This window comes from Echinops telfairi, unplaced genomic scaffold, assembly GCF_000313985.2.
Source record: "Echinops telfairi isolate 266 unplaced genomic scaffold, ASM31398v2 ScPeMD7_7420;HRSCAF=8458, whole genome shotgun sequence".
Classification (NCBI taxonomy): domain Eukaryota; kingdom Metazoa; phylum Chordata; class Mammalia; order Afrosoricida; family Tenrecidae; genus Echinops; species Echinops telfairi.
In genome coordinates, this window is record NW_022111320.1 from 20,054,758 (window position 1) to 20,073,664 (window position 18,907).

Below are 18,907 nucleotides of genomic sequence, written 5' to 3' on the forward strand. Positions count from 1 at the left end.
GAAGCTAGCATAACTGGAGGTGGGCACTCAGGGTCAGCATGTCACAGCAAACTAGATTGAGGGCACATGGAAGATGCAGGAAGAGCCCACCAGCCAGGGGGGATCAGACGCCCTGCCACAGGCTCCGGTTCAAAGCCAGTCATGCAATAGCCAGGAAATGACTCCAAGGCAGGGATGGGAAGGGAGCTGGAAAGAGGCCAGTAGTAACCAAACTACGACTAGAGGCGCGCCGGAACCGGGAGCAGCAGTCCAGGTGCTGCAGAGCAGGCAGGGGCAGGGGCTGCCTGGCGGCCCTGGTGGACACGGAAACCAGCACTGGGGGCATTTAGCACTTAGTCTTCTGCCCTTGGGGTGTCTGGGGCTCTGCTGTGGGCAAGGGGCTTGCCACATCCACTCCATTTGCCGGTGGTAGACGTGGAGGTTTGTACTCAGCTCTGACCACTCCTGGTGAAACCTAATGCAAAATACGAAAGCAGAGGACTCTCCCCACAAAACGCATCCCCCACGTCCCTTCACCGGTCTCCACAAGGACCTTCTGAGGGTGGGCGCACATGGGTCCCCCGCTTTGCGTATTTCTCCTGCATGGCTTAGGATCTTGTTAAAACCGCTATTCAAGATGTTGTAAATGCTTCCGGAAGCATGTCCCTCAATGGAACTGTTCTAGCTGACACACCTTGAGCGGTGCACGAGTTTGTATGTAGATGTCTTCAGATTTACCCAGCTGTACATTTGTGATTTGAAGATGACGCGCTCTTGGGTATATGAATTACGGTCCTCTTGGCTGTCAGCGATAGGTCCAGCGATGGCAGGGGTGGTCACTTTCCAAGGGAAAGGCAGAGCAGACAGGCTGCCCGGCACAGGACAGGCGCTGGGAGTTACGGACTCAGCAAAGGGAGGATTCTAGTGGGGAAGAACACTTGAGTCCTTTTGATGATTTAAAAAATCACATCTTACTTGGCCAACAAAAACTTCAGGTTAAAACAATGAAACCTCGAATGAATTCCCTTGTTGGAGGCCAGACCTTGGGGTCAAAAGGAATATCAACATCACAGCAGGCCCAGGCAAACCACCAGACTGGCACTGGCCCCAGCCAATGGAGGAGGCTCCTGAGACCGCGCTACGCCCCCCTCCTCACCCTCCCTGGCGGTCACAGGGAGGTCGGAATCCAAGCTCCACCATAGCTCCAGCCCTATGTGACTTCAGATCAACCTTCTTTGAGGCTCTCCTCTGCACCTGGAGGCCCTGTGCCCTGTATAGCCAAGGGGACAGCAGTCAGGAGGGCACATCCCTTATCAAAGGACCACTAATGGTGACTGAGACAGAGGGGAGAGGGCGGGAGAAGGAGGGGGCGGAGGAGGAGGGAAGGAGGAGGAGGAGAGAGGGAAGTCAAAGCTGTGCACTAGGAGGTTCTGAGACCTTGTGACTAAGTGCGAATGACAAAGTTCAAGTAGCAGCCATGTGGTTCGAGGGGGAAAAAGGAGAAATCAGAGGTCAGTCAGTGTTGAAGGTGACAAGGATGATAAAATGACCAGCAGTGGCCTTTGGCAAGAGGAAGACAGGAGGGGATATGGAATCACAGTCCCTGAAACCTGACTGGGGAAGAGGGCCCTTCCTGGGCAGGTGGGAAGGAGGGGGTGGGGTGGGGGTGGAGCTACCAGCCCAGACCAACCCCTTGCCCGAGTCCCAGCAAGGCCATTCATTCCTGGTTCTCTCTCAACACAGCCTTCTTATCCCTGATCTTAGCCCAAAGGCCAGCAAGCGGTAGCACTGCCCTTTTGAAAAGGAGAGGTACAACAGGAGACTGCTGTGGTCATGTTGCCCAAACCAGTACTCCTCCAAAACAGAGGAGACCCCAAGTGGGCCCAGGTCTCCCTGGATGGGAGGGGGTGTAACAGCGATCAACAGAGTGGGTCAGAACACCCCACATCTTCACCATGGTGTGAACTCAGGCCAGCACGTGACCAGCATGCGCTGGCGCTAAAAAATAGCCACACAGGCACACTTCTCATTGGCTGATGGAATGACTGAACTTGCGAATTATGATATGTAAATTACTTGACAATAAAACTGTTGGGAAAAAACCAACCACACAATGGCTTCTGAGGACACTCATTCACACACTAATGGGCTTGTAGGGTCTAGCCCATGAAATCTTTCCAAGGAAAAGAAATAGATCTTCTGTAGCTAAAACCATATATAGCTTCATCTGAAAGCCTTCTGATATATATATATATATATATCTTCATCTGAAAGCCTTCTGATAGCCTCTTCTTGGAAGAGGCCTCTTGTACTCGGATGTTCTCATCTTTAACAATACATCACAGATAAATCTATGATTCTGCAAGAGCTACCACTTCACTATCTGAGTACTCTTTTTGTGGCTCTATTTGAGAGCTTTACCACAGCACAGTGACCGGGCTCCCTGGAACAGACCCTAGATGATGTCTAAAGATGGGGATTGGCAAATGAGATCCACATGCCAAATCTGGCCCCCTGCCTGTTTTTTTAAAGAAAGTCTTATTAGAACCCAGGCGTGTCCATTGGTTAGCTAGTCTCTAGCTGCCTTTGGGCTACAATGGCAGAGCAGAGCAGTTGTGACAGAGATCCCATTGTGCTGTGACCTACCGCTTAAAAACATATACTATTGCGTCCTTTAGAGAACAGTGTTTTCCCTGATCTAAAGTGTGGCTCCTGGAACCCCCAGCAGCAGCTGCATTTGGTAGGGTATCAGAAATGTAGAACCTCAGACACCACCCCTGGAATGTGTGTTCTGACAAGTTTCCAGGTGATTCTGATACAAGCACAAGGATGATACACCTCAATGTGCACTCAAAACACCTGGGGTGTTTGTTAAAATGAAAATGCCGATTCCATATACCTGGGGCAGAGCCCCTGTACTGTCTGCTGCTGGTCCTCAGACCTGATGTCGAGCAGCAAGGGGTGTCTTCCCTTAGCCCCCTCTAGCAGTGGAATTACCAATGGTTCTGGCCAAGAAAGTGTCCAGTGGGGTGGGGGGAAACGAGGGTTGTATGGGCAAAGTGATTTGAATGCTTTTACACGACCCCTATGAGGGCCGCTCCTCGGGCCCTACCTTCTTCAGTATTTCTGTGTTCAGCAGCATGGACACGTCTATTGTCCGACTTTCTTCTTTAGCGAGGGCACTCAGGTTACAGTGCACTGTCAGGCAAGACATCCCTGGTTTCTCACAGTCCTGAGAAGAAAGACCAGAGAGTTGGCACATGGTATCAGGAACACCCTTTATTAAGCAGTGGGCACCATTGAGCTTTGATTCTCCTTTGACTAAGGCAAGCAATCTAATTGATCCTAACTCACAGGGACCATACAGAACAGAGTGGAACTGCTTCAATGGGGTTTCTGAGACGATAATTCTTTGAGAGCACAGCCTCATTTTTCTCCCATGGCTTGGCTGGTGGGTTTGAACCATCATCGTTGCAATTAGCAGCCTGGTGCTTATCCTGCCATGCCACCAAGGCCATGCTCCCACTGCTATGGCTCAAAGCCCCCCTACAAAGTAGAACTGCCTCTGGGTTTCTGAGCCTGCAGATCTTCCCAGGAGCAGAAAGCCTCAGGTTTCTCCTTGCAGTCAGCAGCCAACATACAACCCACTCCACCACCAGGCCTCCTGACCACAACATTTTCCAACCCCACTGCCATCGAGTCGTTCCAACTCATACTGACCCTACGGAGGGGCTTCAAAGCGGTAACTGTTTGTGAGAGCAGACAGCCTCGACTTTCTCCTGTGGATCGGCTAGTGTGTTTGAACTGCTAACCTTGCAGGTAGCAGGCCAACAGTATCACCAGGGCTCTCAAACGCTGCCATCAAGTCAGCTCTGGACAGGGAGATGCAATCATTCCTTTCTGTCACGAGAGGGCACTCTAGGGATTTCTTACTTGGTCTCAGAGGGAAAGCCAATTAGCTGAATGCCACTTCTTGTTTAATCCTACCCCCCAATTTGGATTTCACAAGGGGAAAAAATATTTTAAAAAGAAACATGCTTTGAGAAAATCATTGCAGTGGGAAATGCATTTTCCGGATTGCCCCCATCCCTCAACCCCAGGCAGGGCAAATTAGAGGGCAGGAAATACAACCAAAATTCAAGGGGGAAGAGGCTTTGAAAGAGGATCATTAGTCTATTAATACTGTCACTTAACTTACATATAGTAAACAGAACAAAGCTTAGGGACACACACTTTTTTTTTCACACTGGGAACTATCGCTCACATCAAGAGGTAGGGGCCATTCCTAGCCGGAGCAGGCAGGCGTGTGTCCTCACCTAGCTGACAGTCTCCTAAAGTACCCGCTAGTCTCAATGGCTATAGGTTACGTTTGTCACCTGTGGAAAATGCTACCAGTGAGATCTTACGGTGCGTGGGTCCTTTGGTCTGTGTGTTCTTTCTCTCACTGCTATATCGGTGAGCTGAACATACGTTGGCGCGTGTGGCGGCAGTTGGTTATTTTTCATTGCTGTGTGCTATTCCAGTTCGTGGATAGACCGTGATTTGCTCATTCTCTTTCCGATCAACCTCTGGGTTGTTTCCAGCTTTGAGCTATCCTGACTTACACGGTTGTCAACATTCTGATCCACGTTTTTTGTTTGTTTTGAGAGAGGGCACGGCAACTCACTTCTCTGGTGAGGAAGCCCAGGCGTGAGATGGCTGGATCATACAGGGCACATGCTTAGTTGTAGAAGACACTGAAACAGTCTCCCACAAGGTAGCACCGCAAACTTCCCTCTCATTTAGACGCAGACTGGTAAGAATAGGCTTGCCTGTGCCTGGCCTGGGATTTGGGCTGTAAATTTCACACAGATCAAAACCTCCAGCTGACAGACGGGGGTTCTCCACAGTCCTTATCATTTCACATAAGGCAACTGACGAAAACCACATTGGGGAAGTCATATATGCCAACGAGAAAACTGACCCCTCATCTCAGATCGGCCTTCCCATTGGGGACCACCCAACGTCACGTCACCACAACTACGAGTTCTTACCAAGACTTTTCTCCCGGACTTTGTGAAAAAAGCAAATATTGTGTGGAAGATATTTTCTTGTTCTTGAGGGATGATACACGGGGTTGGATTTCTCTGGAAAGAGCAGTTTCCTTTCTCTTGGCTCACCTGGAAATGAAAAGAGGGTTGTCAGAGCGGTCAGCCCCAACCACAGACTAGGCGCCTGGGCTCCCTCCTTGTTGAAGTCGTAGCCAAACCAAACCAGACCCGCCGCAGTTGGATAGATCCTAACTCAGAGAGACCCAACGGGATGGAGTGGAATGGAGGCCCTATCGGGTTTCCAGGCTGGCTCTAATCTTCCCGGCAGCAGGCTGGTGGGTGTAGACAGTTGACCTCTCGGTTAGCAGCCGAGTGCTGTTAGCCAGGGCACCATCAGCATGCCTGTGATGGAAGTGGCAGTTCCTCTAGAGGAAACTGCTTTCCTGTGTCCATTCTCCAGCAGACACACACTGTTGGGACACCAGAAGGCAGAAGCGTGGCACCCACAGGGCTGGGCAACAGAACATGTAGAGCCTCCGTCCCTGAAGAGCTGAGACCGATGGCACAACAGATACAAGCAGGATGGGACGAGCGCATGGAGAGCGAAGGGCACTGCCATCCTGGTGCCGGAGGCACCCGGGCAACGTGCTCCCCTCCCCACCCTCACAGCGAGGCACGGTGCTCCTGGTCCCAACACTGGCCCACGGCGGACACGGGCAGGGCTTTAGAAGGAGCCACAACCTTCACAATTAGTAATTCGTGTCTGAGGGTGGTGTTCCCCATCCCGTGTCTAAGCAGAACCAGCTGTTTGAACTAGACGCTCCTGCCTGTGGTGATCCGAGTCAAAGGGCCCGTGTGGGAGTCTGTGTGGGAGATGTGTCTGCTTCTGCGTGGTCGGGAGAGCGAGGCTTCGTTACTATTGTAATCGAAGAAACTTTTAATGATGCGTTAGGAAACAAGACTACTCCTCCCCACCCCCTCGAACTTTGTTAAACAATTGCTATTTTATTTTTGGTCCACACACATTCTGGGCTTTACTCTCAAAGGCATGCAATTAGATGGTGTCTCTCCCCGAGATAATTCTTAGAAAAGGGGGCGCTGCATTCTCTCACCCTCTGAAAGTCTCTCACGAGGGAAGAGGACGTGGGCTTCAGCCCTTCGCTTCCCACAAAACAGAAAAACCAGATGAAGCTCGCACGGGCGGGGCTGCTCCCTCCCTCCGCTTGCAGTGCATGGTTTGGGGAAGGCACCTGCGCCTGACGTGGTCTGGGATCAGTGTTGGGTTGGGCGCTTTTGCAGGTCAGCAGGATGAAGTGACGGGCAGGAGGTGCTGAGTTATTCCTGGGCTGCGATTGTTGTACAAGGTGACACAAAAGGCTGGGACTCAACACCAACTCGGTCCCGCTAGACAAGGGGTCCCGGTGGTGGAGTGGTTAGTGTTGGGCTGCTCACCACAAGGCCAGCAGTCTGAAGTCACCAGGGGCTCCGAGGGAGAAAGACCAGGCTTTCTGCTGCCATAAGGATGTGCAGTTTCCAGGACCCACAGGGGCTGTTCTGTTCTGACAGAATTAACCTGGTTGCAATGAATGTGGAGTCTTGGGGTCAAATGATAGACCATGATCTTGGGGGTGCACGATGAATTCAATGCTTTCATCAGCCGTGAGAATGGGGGAGCATTGTGCTATAAAATGAACACGTTATTCGTGCCTGATTTAAAACATACGATGGACAACGGAGCTTAAGTATTATAAGCAGATTGTCAAACGTGCCATTTATTTTTCCTTGAGGCCAAGTTTGCATCCGCTGAGGTGCACACAGATCTGAAGGGTGCGTGCAGTTTGATGAGTCCTTACACGTGAACTTGCTCCTGACACCCACTCCCCATTGAAGGCCTGGAGCACGAGCCCCTCCCCCACCTCAAAGACAAACGCTGCCACTTTTACCTTGTGAGGGAAGTGGAAAGTGGTATCAATTGGGTGCCACCCTCTATTCGGGGACCCTGATGATGCAATGGTTAAGTGCCCAGGTGCAAACAGAAAGGTGTGGTGTGAACCCAGCAGCGGGTACGCATGAGGGCCCTGGTGATGCTTCCCTGTAAGGGGTGCAGCCCAGACCACATGCTGTGGGCAGTGGTACTCTGTCCTCCTGTGTGTCGCTATCGATTTAGGGGCCCCCAATGACCACACGGCGCATCGTGCATGAAAACGCTTGCGCTTTGGAACCAGTCTACTCAGCCCCTCATCCGAGTTGGCCTCCTTGTTTGACTCTGCAGGAAGCATCTGGAGGGGATGGACGAAAACAGGTCCTTCCAATGGGCAGGCCGCCTGCAGGGGCGCACATTCCTCAGCTCTGATTACCAGGCCTGCCCACTCAGGCACATTTGGTCTGGGTTTGGGGAAACAACTTGCGAGGTTCGCAGGACGCATCTGATCCTAATTGAAATCAGAGCTGGGGGCAGAGCTCCTCCCGGCTCTACCAAAGGGTGCTCGGGTCTCTCGGGGGCCGGAAGCCTGTTCTGTTCACCAGCGGTCAGGTGTGAGGAGCCTGTCGCGGTCTGCTGCACACCAAGCGTCAAGACAGAGGGCAGCGAGAGGGTTGAGAACAAGGAAGCAGCGGGTCAGCCAGGGAAGGTCCTTCTCTTCCCCTTCCCGAGCAGTTTCCCAGGCGGCCGGTTCTCGAAAGAGGAGGGGAGGTGCCACTGGCTCTGCCCCGTGGCCCTCGGAGGGAAGGGGAGACTGAGTCTGTGGTGAAGGAGAAGAATGCAGTGTGCTCCCGGCTGTGGTTACAGCGGGAATCACTTCAGTCGGGAAAACGGCATTTTATTATTTTTTTCTGGGAGGTTCAGGGTGGTCCTTCTGCAAAGGGAGAGGAGGCTCGCTTGGCAGCACAAGGGCCCGATTCACACCCACCACTCCTGCTGCAGATACGTCTTCCGCTCCAGCTCAGCAACTCCATCCCTGGGCAGGGCTGTCCGAGGGAGGGAGGGCTCTCCTGTGCGTGCTGGGCAGATAGGAATGTAACAGCCACCAGAGCCACATCTACCACTTCCCAGAAGCCCTTCCTAGGTGCCAGGTGGGCTCCCTGGATTGTGTGAAGGGTTAACTGCTCAGCTAAAACAAGGGCAATGGAAACCTCATTGTTATCAAATTGATGCTGACTCGCAGCGACCCTGCCGGACGGGAGAACTGCCCCATTGGGTTTCCGAGATGGGCTTTCTACTCCCATAAACAGTTCCAGTCTTGGAAACTCTGGGGCAGTTCAACCTGGTCCTGTACGGTTGCTGTGAGTCAGCCTGGCCTCGCTGGCAGCGAATTTGCTGTTCTGTTTTTTCTCCTCCCACAGAGTAGCTGGTGGATTTGAACTGTTGGGCTTGAGAAGATCAGTCCAACCTGTGGGCCCCGCCACTGGGGTTTCCTCGAACCCAAAGGCTGGTGATTCAAATCCGCCCAGAGGCGTCCAGTGAAAGGCTGGGCAGCTGACTTCCAACAGATCAGCCCAGAAAAGCCGGCCTCACTCACTTCTACCCCGACACGTGTGCGGTCGCCCGCCCTGACCTGGCGATCGCTGCTGTGGCATTTTGGTTCAGGCGCTCAAGCTGGGTTCCCTGCATGTTTGAACCGGTTTGACCATCCTAACAGCTCACGAGGCAGGTGCTTCTCCTGCCTGCACTTTATGATTGGCACTGACTTTCATGGAGAGGAGAGGGGAGGCGAGATGATGGCCCGAAGTCACCCAGCTAGTGGGCAGCAGAGTGGCAAGGGAACACAGGCCAACCAGCCCCAGGACGCTGCCCGTAGCCCCCTCCCTGCACCGCCTCTCAGGATGGGGAAGGAGTAGAGGGGACAGAAATCGCCCCGTCCTGTTCTTCCCCCCCAGTCAAAGGGAGGGAACCACTCGCTGAGAACCCCAGCCCTCTATGCTGACCCCTTTTTGACACAGTCGGGCAAAAAAAATAAAAATCCCCCAAATGTCTGCTCAAACCCTAGGAGGGAAAGTGCCTGTGGGACGGGAGGCTGGGCTGTCCCTTGGGCTGGAGAGGGCAGTGCTCCATGGAATGTTGTTTCTGGAAGGCCACATCTCCAAGCCTGTGTGGTCCCAGGGCCTTGGCTGACCCTTCAGGAGCCAGGGGCCCTCGAGTTCAGTGACTTGTCCAGGGCTGTGTGGTTGTGGCCGACAGGATTGGCATTCAACCAAGGAGCTCGGAGACACATGCCCTGGAGGAAGACTCAAGGGTCCGTGGCTCCAGCCCTAACTCTGCCTCCTTACAGCTGTGTGCCAAGTTGGCAACCTAGGGCCTCAGTTTCCTCCTCTGTTAAATCAAGACATTGGGCTACATGACCTTTGGCTGCTTATTCCACATTCAGGGACTATCTGCCCATTTCCATTAGCGGATGGGGCCCCCTCATCTCACATCATGTAGATGAGCAATTGCTGGCCACCGGAGACCCCTCCTCCTCCCCAGATGGCTTTCAATCATGCTCTTTGCTCAAAATATGAGGGAAGCAATGCTCTCTGCGGGTGCTGCAGACATCCCAGCACCACCCAGCCAATGTCCTGCAGCCCCCTTGCCTTGGCTGCCCCAGGACTCTCTGGATGTTGCTCCCTGCTCCCCACTGTCCACTTCTGGCTTCTTTTCCAGACGATCGGAGCCCGGAAGTTCCCCATGACACGGCTGCTAGTCTCTCGGGACCCCTGGCAGCTGCAGGAGGTCCAATTTCTATTGGAATCTGAGCAAAGGGGCCTTCCCACCCACCCACATATACCAGAAAGGACAAGTGGGCGAGAAACAAAACGTTAAGGCTGAATTCTGCCCGAGCAGCTTTGAGGGTTTTCTGTGGCAGGCCTCTCCCTCCCTTCCTCCTCCAAGGAAAACACTGCGCAACCTGACACCCAGAGGTGGCGGTGACGTGGGAAACGGTTGAAGCCCAGGGAACTGCGGGAATGACTTGGTGGTCGAGTGGGGGGTCAGCCTTGGTCAGGGGAGTGAGAAACCTCAGAGGTCCCAGGCCTGTTAGAAGATGAAATGTCTCCTATTCACCCTTGGGGGGTCTGGCAGGACCCTGTTTCATGGAGTGCTGGGGCTGAAGCACAAAGTGGGACTGATTCTGTAGGGCTGATACTCAAAAGGAGAGTCCACCCTTTGGAAGATTACTATCACCAACCCCAAGGTGGAACAGCAATATCTAAAACTCTTACCACAGACCCCACAGGCTGAGGCAGGCTGATACAGAGGTTGGAGAAGATAGGTCCATCTCCATAGTGTGGATGCAAGAAGAGGGGCCCACGTAAGGAACCTCTAAGATATATTTGCTGATCCAATGTGGAAGAGGAACCAAGTCCCCCCCCTCCCCCATACAGCAGACCGCTCTGACATACCCCCTGCCCCTGGGCCACAAGCCTGAGGCCATGGAAAAGACCTCCGATCTGTGTCTAGATCCCACGCCCAGCTCACAGCAGCCCCAAAGCCAATTCCAATTGTGTCTGCGGCCCTGTCTGTATCCTGAGTTCAGCTCTAAGTAGAAACCATGAAATCTTACATTAGGAATTATTCTAGAATCGCTGGCATTCATCGAATGAGCGGGGCAGCCAATCCGCAAGAAGAGCAAGCAGCCTGCATGCGTCAGGCTGGCAGGCACATGGGGTCGTGTGAACATCATCCCTATTTTACAGCCGGGGAAGCTGAAGTCAAGAGGGGATGGGTAACCTGCCACAGATCTGTAAGTCAGACTATGAGAGAAACACCCCCTCCAAGTCGCTGGCAGGAGGCGTCCAATTCCACCCCACCCCCCAGCACCAGACTGCACAGCTGCTCTTTCACACACTGAAGCCCAGAAGCTCCCCTGACCAGGGTCTCCTAAGGCACTGTGATCATAAATCTTGTCTACAAATGAGACTCCACCAGCAGGTCAGCCCGTCCGGGTCTGCATTCTGACTCTGAGGTGGCAAAGCCCTTCATGAAGAACGGTAAATCGACTCGGGGAACAGACTCAAACAGGAGGGAGGACAAGCAGACGATGGGAGAAACCCCAGGGGCTGGAGAAATAAAGAACAGGCAGAGGGCAGCCAGACACACAGAAGAAGGATGCTAACTAGTATGTACCTGGAGGACCAATCACCCGCCCATCCATTCTTCCTTCCATCTACCCAGTCAGCTGGCCAGCATTCAGTTAGCTCCTTTGTCATGTATGGGATAGTTTTTACCCTAGATAATGGTAATGACCAAGATCCATTTTCAAGGCACTCCGTCTACCATGGGAGGTTGACCTACAGCTCCATGTGACATAGGATCAGGAGGGGCTTGTTCACTGAGCCACACGTCTCGCTTTAAACCTCCCCATGGATTCCCATTGGTTCTGGGATCAAGGCTAAACCCTTGACATAGTCGTGCCTGGGAACGGCTTCCAGGTCTCTCTCTTTACTCTTGCACATCAGCTACAGTGCCTTTCTCTGACTCACAGGGACCATTCCACCCTGTCTTAGAGGGTCACTGTGAGTCAGAATGAGCTCAGCGGGCTTTAAGCTTCATGCCCGCAGACTCCCTGTTAGCCCTGAGTTGTGCACCAGATACCTCTTTCTCCTAGAACGCCGGTATCCTCTGTTCTGTTCTTCACAGCTCAGGGCTGTCTTCCTTAAGGAAGGCTGGTCTGAATTTCCTCCCAGGCCAAATCCCTTACCAACACTGTGTACTTCCTCTGGGACATCATCATCCTACTCTGTGGGGAACTATCAAATTGGTCTGACCATCCACTAGCTGGGAGATTGAGGAGGGCAGGGACCATGTCTGCATGTCCACTGCCTTATCACAGCACCTGGCCTGGGTTTGTGAGCTGAATGAATGGAGGGGGGGGAGGTGGGCTCTGCCCATGCATGGCACACAGAAGTGATTACTTCATCAAGGGCACTTAGGGAAGGCACGTTAGGTGGATCTCAAAAGATACACGGAACTTCTAGAGCAGTGGTTCTCAACCTTCCTAATGCCGCTCGACCCTTTCATACAGTTCCTCATGTGGTGGTGACCCCTCCAACCATAACATTGTTTCCGTTGCTACTTCATAACTAATGTTGCTACTGTTATGAATCAGGCGACCCTGTGAAAGGGTCGTTCGGCCCCCAAAGGGGTTTTTAACCACAGGTTGGGAACCACTGTAAAGGGAGGAAGCTCAGGCAGAGGGAACAGGTTGGGCGGTGGTAGTCTGAAAGGAGTCACACTTGTGACGTGTGAGTCCACTGTTGCAGCCACTGTGGCCATGCCTTTTGTGAGGCTCTTCCTCTTTTCTGCTGACCCTCTTCCTTCCCAAGCACGATGTCCTTTTCCAGGGACTAGTTCCCCCTGGCCCAAAGTCCATGAGACAAAGTCTCACCGTCCTCACTTCTAAGGAGCACTCTGGTTATACTCCCTCAAAGACAGACTTGTTCATTCTTATGGCAGTCCATGGTCCTTACAATACTCTTCACCAATGCCATCATCGGAGCCCGGCTGTCACAGTGGGTTATGTGTTGGCGCATTAAAAGTCGGAATCAGCTCAATGGCAGTGAGGTTTTTAGTTTAGTGCCATCATTCAGATGCGTCAATGCTTGGTCAGCCTTCCTTATTCAGCATCCAGCTTCCCCACGCATACGAAGCAAAGCACACCACGAAGCAAAGCACACCACGAGTTATCCGCAACGTGACAATTTGCCCCTTAACAATGTAAAAGGGCTCTTCCGCTGCAGTACACCACCGTTTTATTTCTTGTCTGCTGCTCCCAGGTGGATTTGAGTAAAATGAAACTCTTGATAGCTTCGCTCTTTTCTCTTGTTCATCAAGGTGCTGTCGATTGGCCCGGTGTGAGGAGTGGGGTTTTCTTTACACTGCGTTGTGATCCACACTGGAGGGTTTACTCTTGGATCGTCATCGGTATGCAAGTCCTGCGTGTTGCCAGCAAGCAAGGCTGTGCCACCTGAAGACTGAAGGCTGTTCCTGAGCCTTCTCCACTCCTGAGGCTGTGCGCCTCTTCATACGTGTCGCTTCTCGGATCCGTTGCTTAACTTATAAGAGGAGTATAACAGCTAATTAGTCCCCACAGCAGTACAGAGGGTTCCGTTCCACTCACTTCTGCGAAACAGTTAATATACTGGAAGTCCTCCTATTTATGTGGGCTGCCGGGTCCAAGGTTAAGAAAGCAGACAGCAGAGTCTGCCCACAGGCAGCAGGCAGCAAGCAGCATGGTGGGTCACCAACAGTCAGTAACTCGGGAGCTTAGCTAAACAGGCCCAAATGGGATACCGAATGCAAGCAATGCAAGGCAATGGAATCCACCAGCCTCAAGCTCAAGTGATGTACACACCAGCGACATGGTGAACCAGGTCTCCAAGGAGCCTCAAGCTCTAGTGACACGATCCCCGATTGGCCTGGCCCACAGGTAGTGTAGCTCACAGGTTGAGGTAAAGAACTAGCTCCAGCAGCAGAATGCATGTTCCAGCATGCTCCAATCACCAGAGAGCAAGACAGAGGGGGCGGGTCTTGCAGAGCCATTTATCTCTTTGCCCTCCAATCAAACTGCGACCTGATTAATCCCACATGTTCCTATTGGCCAGGTTGGTACAATAAACCTACCTCTCATAATATATCCCCTTGTTCCATTCAAACAGCTGCTCTTGGAATCCCCCTTCTTCACCATGTTATTCATAGTTTGTCATGGACCACACTGTGGAACATGCCTTTGCATAGTTGATAAAATAAGTAAACAGCTTTCCGGTATTCTCTCTGCTTTCAGCCAGGATCCAGCAGTGATATCTTTTATTCTGAGTCTTCTTTTGGATCTGGCTTGGACTCTCTGGCAGCTCCTTGTCCATGTACTGCTGCAATTGTACTTGCACGTGATATTTATATTATTAAATAATTTTTTTCCCTTTCTGTCCCGTTTAACAATCTCTTGCATTCTTCGTGTATAATGTTCTTGATGTCATCCCACAGCTTGTCTGTCTTTGGTATTCGTGTTGAATGTATCAAATTTGTTCTTGAGAAGGTCTCAAAGTTCAGGTCATGTTTTGGCTCTTACAAACTTGCTTACTTTCCTTCAGCTTCACCCTTGCACTTGAGCCAGTGGTCTGTTCCACAGTCAGCCCCTGGCCTTGTTTGGCGTAATGATATGGAGTTTCTCCACTGTCTTGTCCCATAAGTGTAGCCAGTTTGCTTTCTATCTAGACCATCTGGTGAGGTCCATGTGGACAGTCATGGTTTATGTTGTTGAAAAACATATTTGCAATGAAGAAGTCCCTGGTCTTACAAAGTTCTATCGTGCGATCTCCGGCTTCACTTTGCAACTACTGGTTCTCCCTCTTTGTTTTCTATTTTTGCAGGCCGATCAGCAATAAATGTCAATAACATTGATCGCATGTTTGATCAGTGTTAGACTGAAGATGATGGTAAAAATTCTCCAGCTACTTCATCATTGATTGTAATGGCTGGTGCAAAAATGGAAGTAATAGCTGTATTAACTAGACTTCCTTGTAGGCATAAAGATCTTATGTCTACACGGACAGCATTGTACACTCCAAGATAGATCTTGAAATATTTTTCTGATGATGTGACACCATTTCCCTCAAAGTTTCCATTCCTGACATTGAAAACTGCAGGATTTGAAGAACCACATCAGCCTGTGTGATCATGAGGTGTCGATGGGATCAGTTATCAGGCATAAAAGACCCAGAACAAAAAAAAATCAGATCATTGTGAATGAAGGGAGAATGCGGAGTGGAGACCCAAAACCCATCTGTAGACAACTGGACATCCCTTTACAGAAGGGTTGCCAGGAGGAGACGAACCAGTCAGGGTGCAGTATAGCACCGATAATACATACAACTTTCCTCTAGTTCTTTAATGCTTCCTCCCATCCCCCATTATTGTGACCCCAATTCTACCTTACAAATCCATCTGGACCAGAGCATATACATGGGTACAGATAAGAGCTGGAAACAGATGGAATCCAGGACAGATAAACCCATCAGGACCAATATTGAGAGTAGCAATACCAGGAGTGGAAATGGAAGGTAAGGGGAGAAAGGGAGAACCGATCACAATTATCTACATATAACCCCCTCCCAGGGGGACAGACAACAGAAAAGTGGGTGAAGGGAGACATCGGTCAGTGTAAGACATGAAAAAATAATATTTTATAAATTATCAAGGGTTCATGACAGAGGGAGGGTGAAGGAGGGAGGGGAAAAAAAGGGAAGCTGATACCAAGGGCTTACGTAGAAAGAAAATATTTTGAAAATGATGATGGCAACAAATGTACAAATGTGCTTGACACAATAGATGGATGAATGGATTGTGGTTGGGTTGTACGAGCCCCTAATAAAATGATTTTTTTAAAAAGAAAACTGCATGATTGTCTGAATCAAAATGGCCAATACCAGTCCATTTCATCGCACTAAAGTCTAGGATACTGATCTCTATGCATTCCCTTTCATTTGCAATGCCTTGACATTTTCCTAGATTCATACTTTGGACATTTCATATGCTGATTATCGCTGGATGTTTCCTCTCATTTTTAATTGTGCCACATCCACAAATGGAGGTCTCACAGCTTTGCTTCATCTACATCATTACGACTGACTCCTCACCAGTGGTACCTGAAAGCTTTCCAACCTGCGAGGCTCATCTTCTGGCTCTATATCAGACAATGCCCCACGGCTCTCGTAAGGTTTTCAGTGGCCAATCCCTCCTAAGTGGACCACCTATTCCTGCTATCTTAGTCTGGACGTTCTGTTGAAACCTATCCACTGTGGGTGACCCTGCTGGTATTGGAAATACCAGTGCAGAACTCTCAGGCAGCATCACAGGGCAATAAAAGGATCACAGTCTGACAAACAGACGAGTGACAGGGAGCAATATTAGAATGTGCAAAAACATAAAAACACACCATATTTCGAAGGGAAAAAGACACTATGGACCCATACATTGTCTAGGCATGTGCTAAATAGATTTAAAAACTACATGAAAGAACCCTTGATTCATTAGTGATAAGTTTACCTCTAAAAACCAAGGTACATAGAAGGGGGTCTGATATATAACCTCTCAAACTTAGGCTACATGAGAAGGGACAATGGGGCAGTAGTGGGTGTCAGCTGACCTGGCCTTTGTACCTCGTTTTGAATGAAAATTAATGGCAGTCTGAGGGTCACCAGTGGAACCCCAGAGATTAGGGACGTCAGTCACCCTTCAAGCCTGGACCCAACTCATCCTTGGGGCTCAACTTTCAATCATGCAGTACACAGGCCTACCAGGTCAACAGTCACACCACAGAGGTGAGCACTTTCTGGAATAACCACCTACCGGAAATGGGAAGAGCAGCATTCCCCCAGAGACAAAGCTCAGAAGGCAGGACGGGAAGGGTGAGCACAGACAGGAAGGGGGAAGAGTGGGAACTGCAATCGCCGACGCAAGTGAGACGTGGTTCTTCAGACCGAGTTTTGTTCCATCAGACTCTGCTCGGGTCCTCTTCCCACCATCCGTGTCTGTAGGGGTCTTGGAACGGAAAGCCAACTCGCTCTTCAAACTTTGACCCAAACCACAACGAAAAGCGAAAATAAATAAATAAAAGTGCATGGCCAAGTGGGGGATCCTTTCTTTCAGGCATTTCTTGTCCACTAAGTGGGAGCCTGCGCTGGGAAGCCCAGGGAGCTTACATGCACAGGAGGGCTGGGCATTTGCTTTGAGTTCTGTGATTAACAAAGCTTGCTGGGGTGTGAAGGCACACTAAGGCCATACATGTGGGTCAGAAGGAAGTCTTCCCAGGCCCGGAAGGCGCTTCGTAGGTTTTGCTTTCGTTGAGCGTGCATGCTTGGAAATGTTCATGAACTAGTGGCATCCAATTCAAGCCATCAAGCATCTCTCTTCCTTGAGGAGACCAGAGTACCGAGCGAGCATACCTAGTGGACACACGATGGGCAAAGCCAGGTGATGCCTTCCTAACACGTGTATCGTGTACATCGCGCACCTGTCAAAGAGATGCACCCGATCTCTTCATTTCAGCCGGACGAGCACGTCTCAACCTTAAGGAAGCACGTTCCAGCTCAGGCACGTGATCTGGTCGGTGTGTTTTCAACTGGCCGAGGCACAGGTGTCACCGGCTCTACGACAGCTGGCTACGATTCCAGTGATGTCGAAGGTCATCATTCAGGTGTCCCTGGCTTGATGCCCCTCGAGAATAGCACGTGTCCAGCAGTAGAGAAACAAAGATGAATTCAGCAGAGAGACCAACAGGGCCCCTGAAAAGCACCTTACGGTCTTCACCAATGGGGGTCCTGAGCTAAAAGTTTGAGCTAGATCTTGTTTGTTGACATGACTTGGATCTAAGGACACAGAGGTTCCCTCCTCAAGGACATATGTTTCAAATCAACTTGCATTCATCAGTTAACCAATGACCTTATGGTGTCCAATACATTCCTGAGACACTTTTCTATGTCACGTTACACAAATCACAGCTGATAGCAACTGAATAAACATGACACCCCCCCACCCCCCACCCCCCCGCTGCTGACTTGCCACCTGCTCCTGTGAATTCAACTGCCACCTGAGCTCAACAGCCCGGAGCCCGTTTTGAATGCCAACTTTGCTAATTCAATTACTGCCAACCGGCTGAACCAAGCTATCAGAAGACAGTAAGTTCCCACCTGGCTGGATAGTCCCCACAAGACCAAAGCTGAACCAGAAAGCAGAGAGGCACACTCCCTCCAGAGGGGAAAGAAAGCATCCAACACTGGACAATTCTGACTCCCACACAAGCCGGCTACTATTGCACGGAAACGTCGGCTGCTTACAATAATGCCAAAGTCCTTCCCCCCTGACCCCACCAGCTGTAGGGTTTGGTTAAAGCTTAAACAGTCAAATAAGGGTTCTCCATTTCCACGCTTTTCCTCCTGTGGGTGTGACCCGTTAATTTACTGTGAAGTCGGCAGTGCTGGCCACCCCCAGGCTGTCCAGTGAGAAGAACCCCTTACATTTACTCAAGAGAGGCAGGTCAGCCAGCTAAGACCCATTCCACCAGCATGGTGGCAGCCTTGTGCTAGAGTTAAAGGGACACAGATGGGTTGTCCTTTCAGAGAAAGGACACAAAAGAATTTCCACGTCCTAAGATTCTCTTTAGTGAAAAAACAAGGGATAGGTATGTTATTTGAGCACTTGCAGTCCATGCCCCTAAATGTGTGGGCACACAATGCCCCTTCCATAGATAATGAAAAGTTTTGGATGCCTATCAGTCTGATGATTTGCATAATTAGTAAGCCAATAGCCACTCATATAGGGCACACAATGCAGTCCTTGGAAGTGAATCTCAAACCCAAACACAATTCACTGTCATCAAGTCGATTCCAACTCATAGCAGCCCTGCTGAGCAGGGTAGAACTGGCCCCGTGGGTTTCTGAGACTGTCACTACATGAGAGTAGAAAGCCCTGTCTTTCTCCTAAGTAGCAGCTGGTGATTTTGAACTGCTGACCTCACAGTTAGCAGCCCAACCAATAACCACTACGCCTCCAGGGCTCCTAAGGAGCATAGCAAGCCTACTCTTTTCACCAAAAAGCAGCTGGTGATTTTGAACTGCTGACCTCACAGTTAGCAGCCCAACCAATAACCACCACGCCTCCAGGGCTCCTAAGGAGCATAGCAAGTCTACTCTTTTTACCAAAAAGCAGCTGGTGGTTTTGAACTGCTGACCTTGCAGTTAGCAGCCCAACATAACCACTATGCCACTAGGAATGGTATCGATTTATTTAAATTCTGAGTCTACCTATGTACCCGTTTGCAGTAAAGAAAGGTGAGACAGTTTATTGTGCCAGCCTGGCTGATAAACGCAGGTGGGATTGACTGAGGGGCGGAGAGATGGATGGCTTGGTGAGCCTTGCCTTTCTTGTC

The 18,907-nt window shown here is 50.8% G+C and overlaps 1 protein-coding gene across 1 annotated transcript in view; it reads right to left on the reverse strand.

Moving 5' to 3' along the window:
* The window catches only part of ITGA9 (integrin subunit alpha 9), a 313,829-nt gene that overhangs the window by 32,229 nt on the left and 262,693 nt on the right, over positions 1–18,907 (reverse strand). Inside the window, exons 17-18 of the mRNA XM_030887657.2 lie at positions 5,013–5,138; positions 3,092–3,211 (exon numbers count right to left, since the gene is read on the reverse strand). Of these exons, the coding sequence (XP_030743517.2) occupies positions 3,092–3,211; positions 5,013–5,138 (246 nt within the window). The remainder of the gene's footprint in view (positions 1–3,091; positions 3,212–5,012; positions 5,139–18,907) is intronic.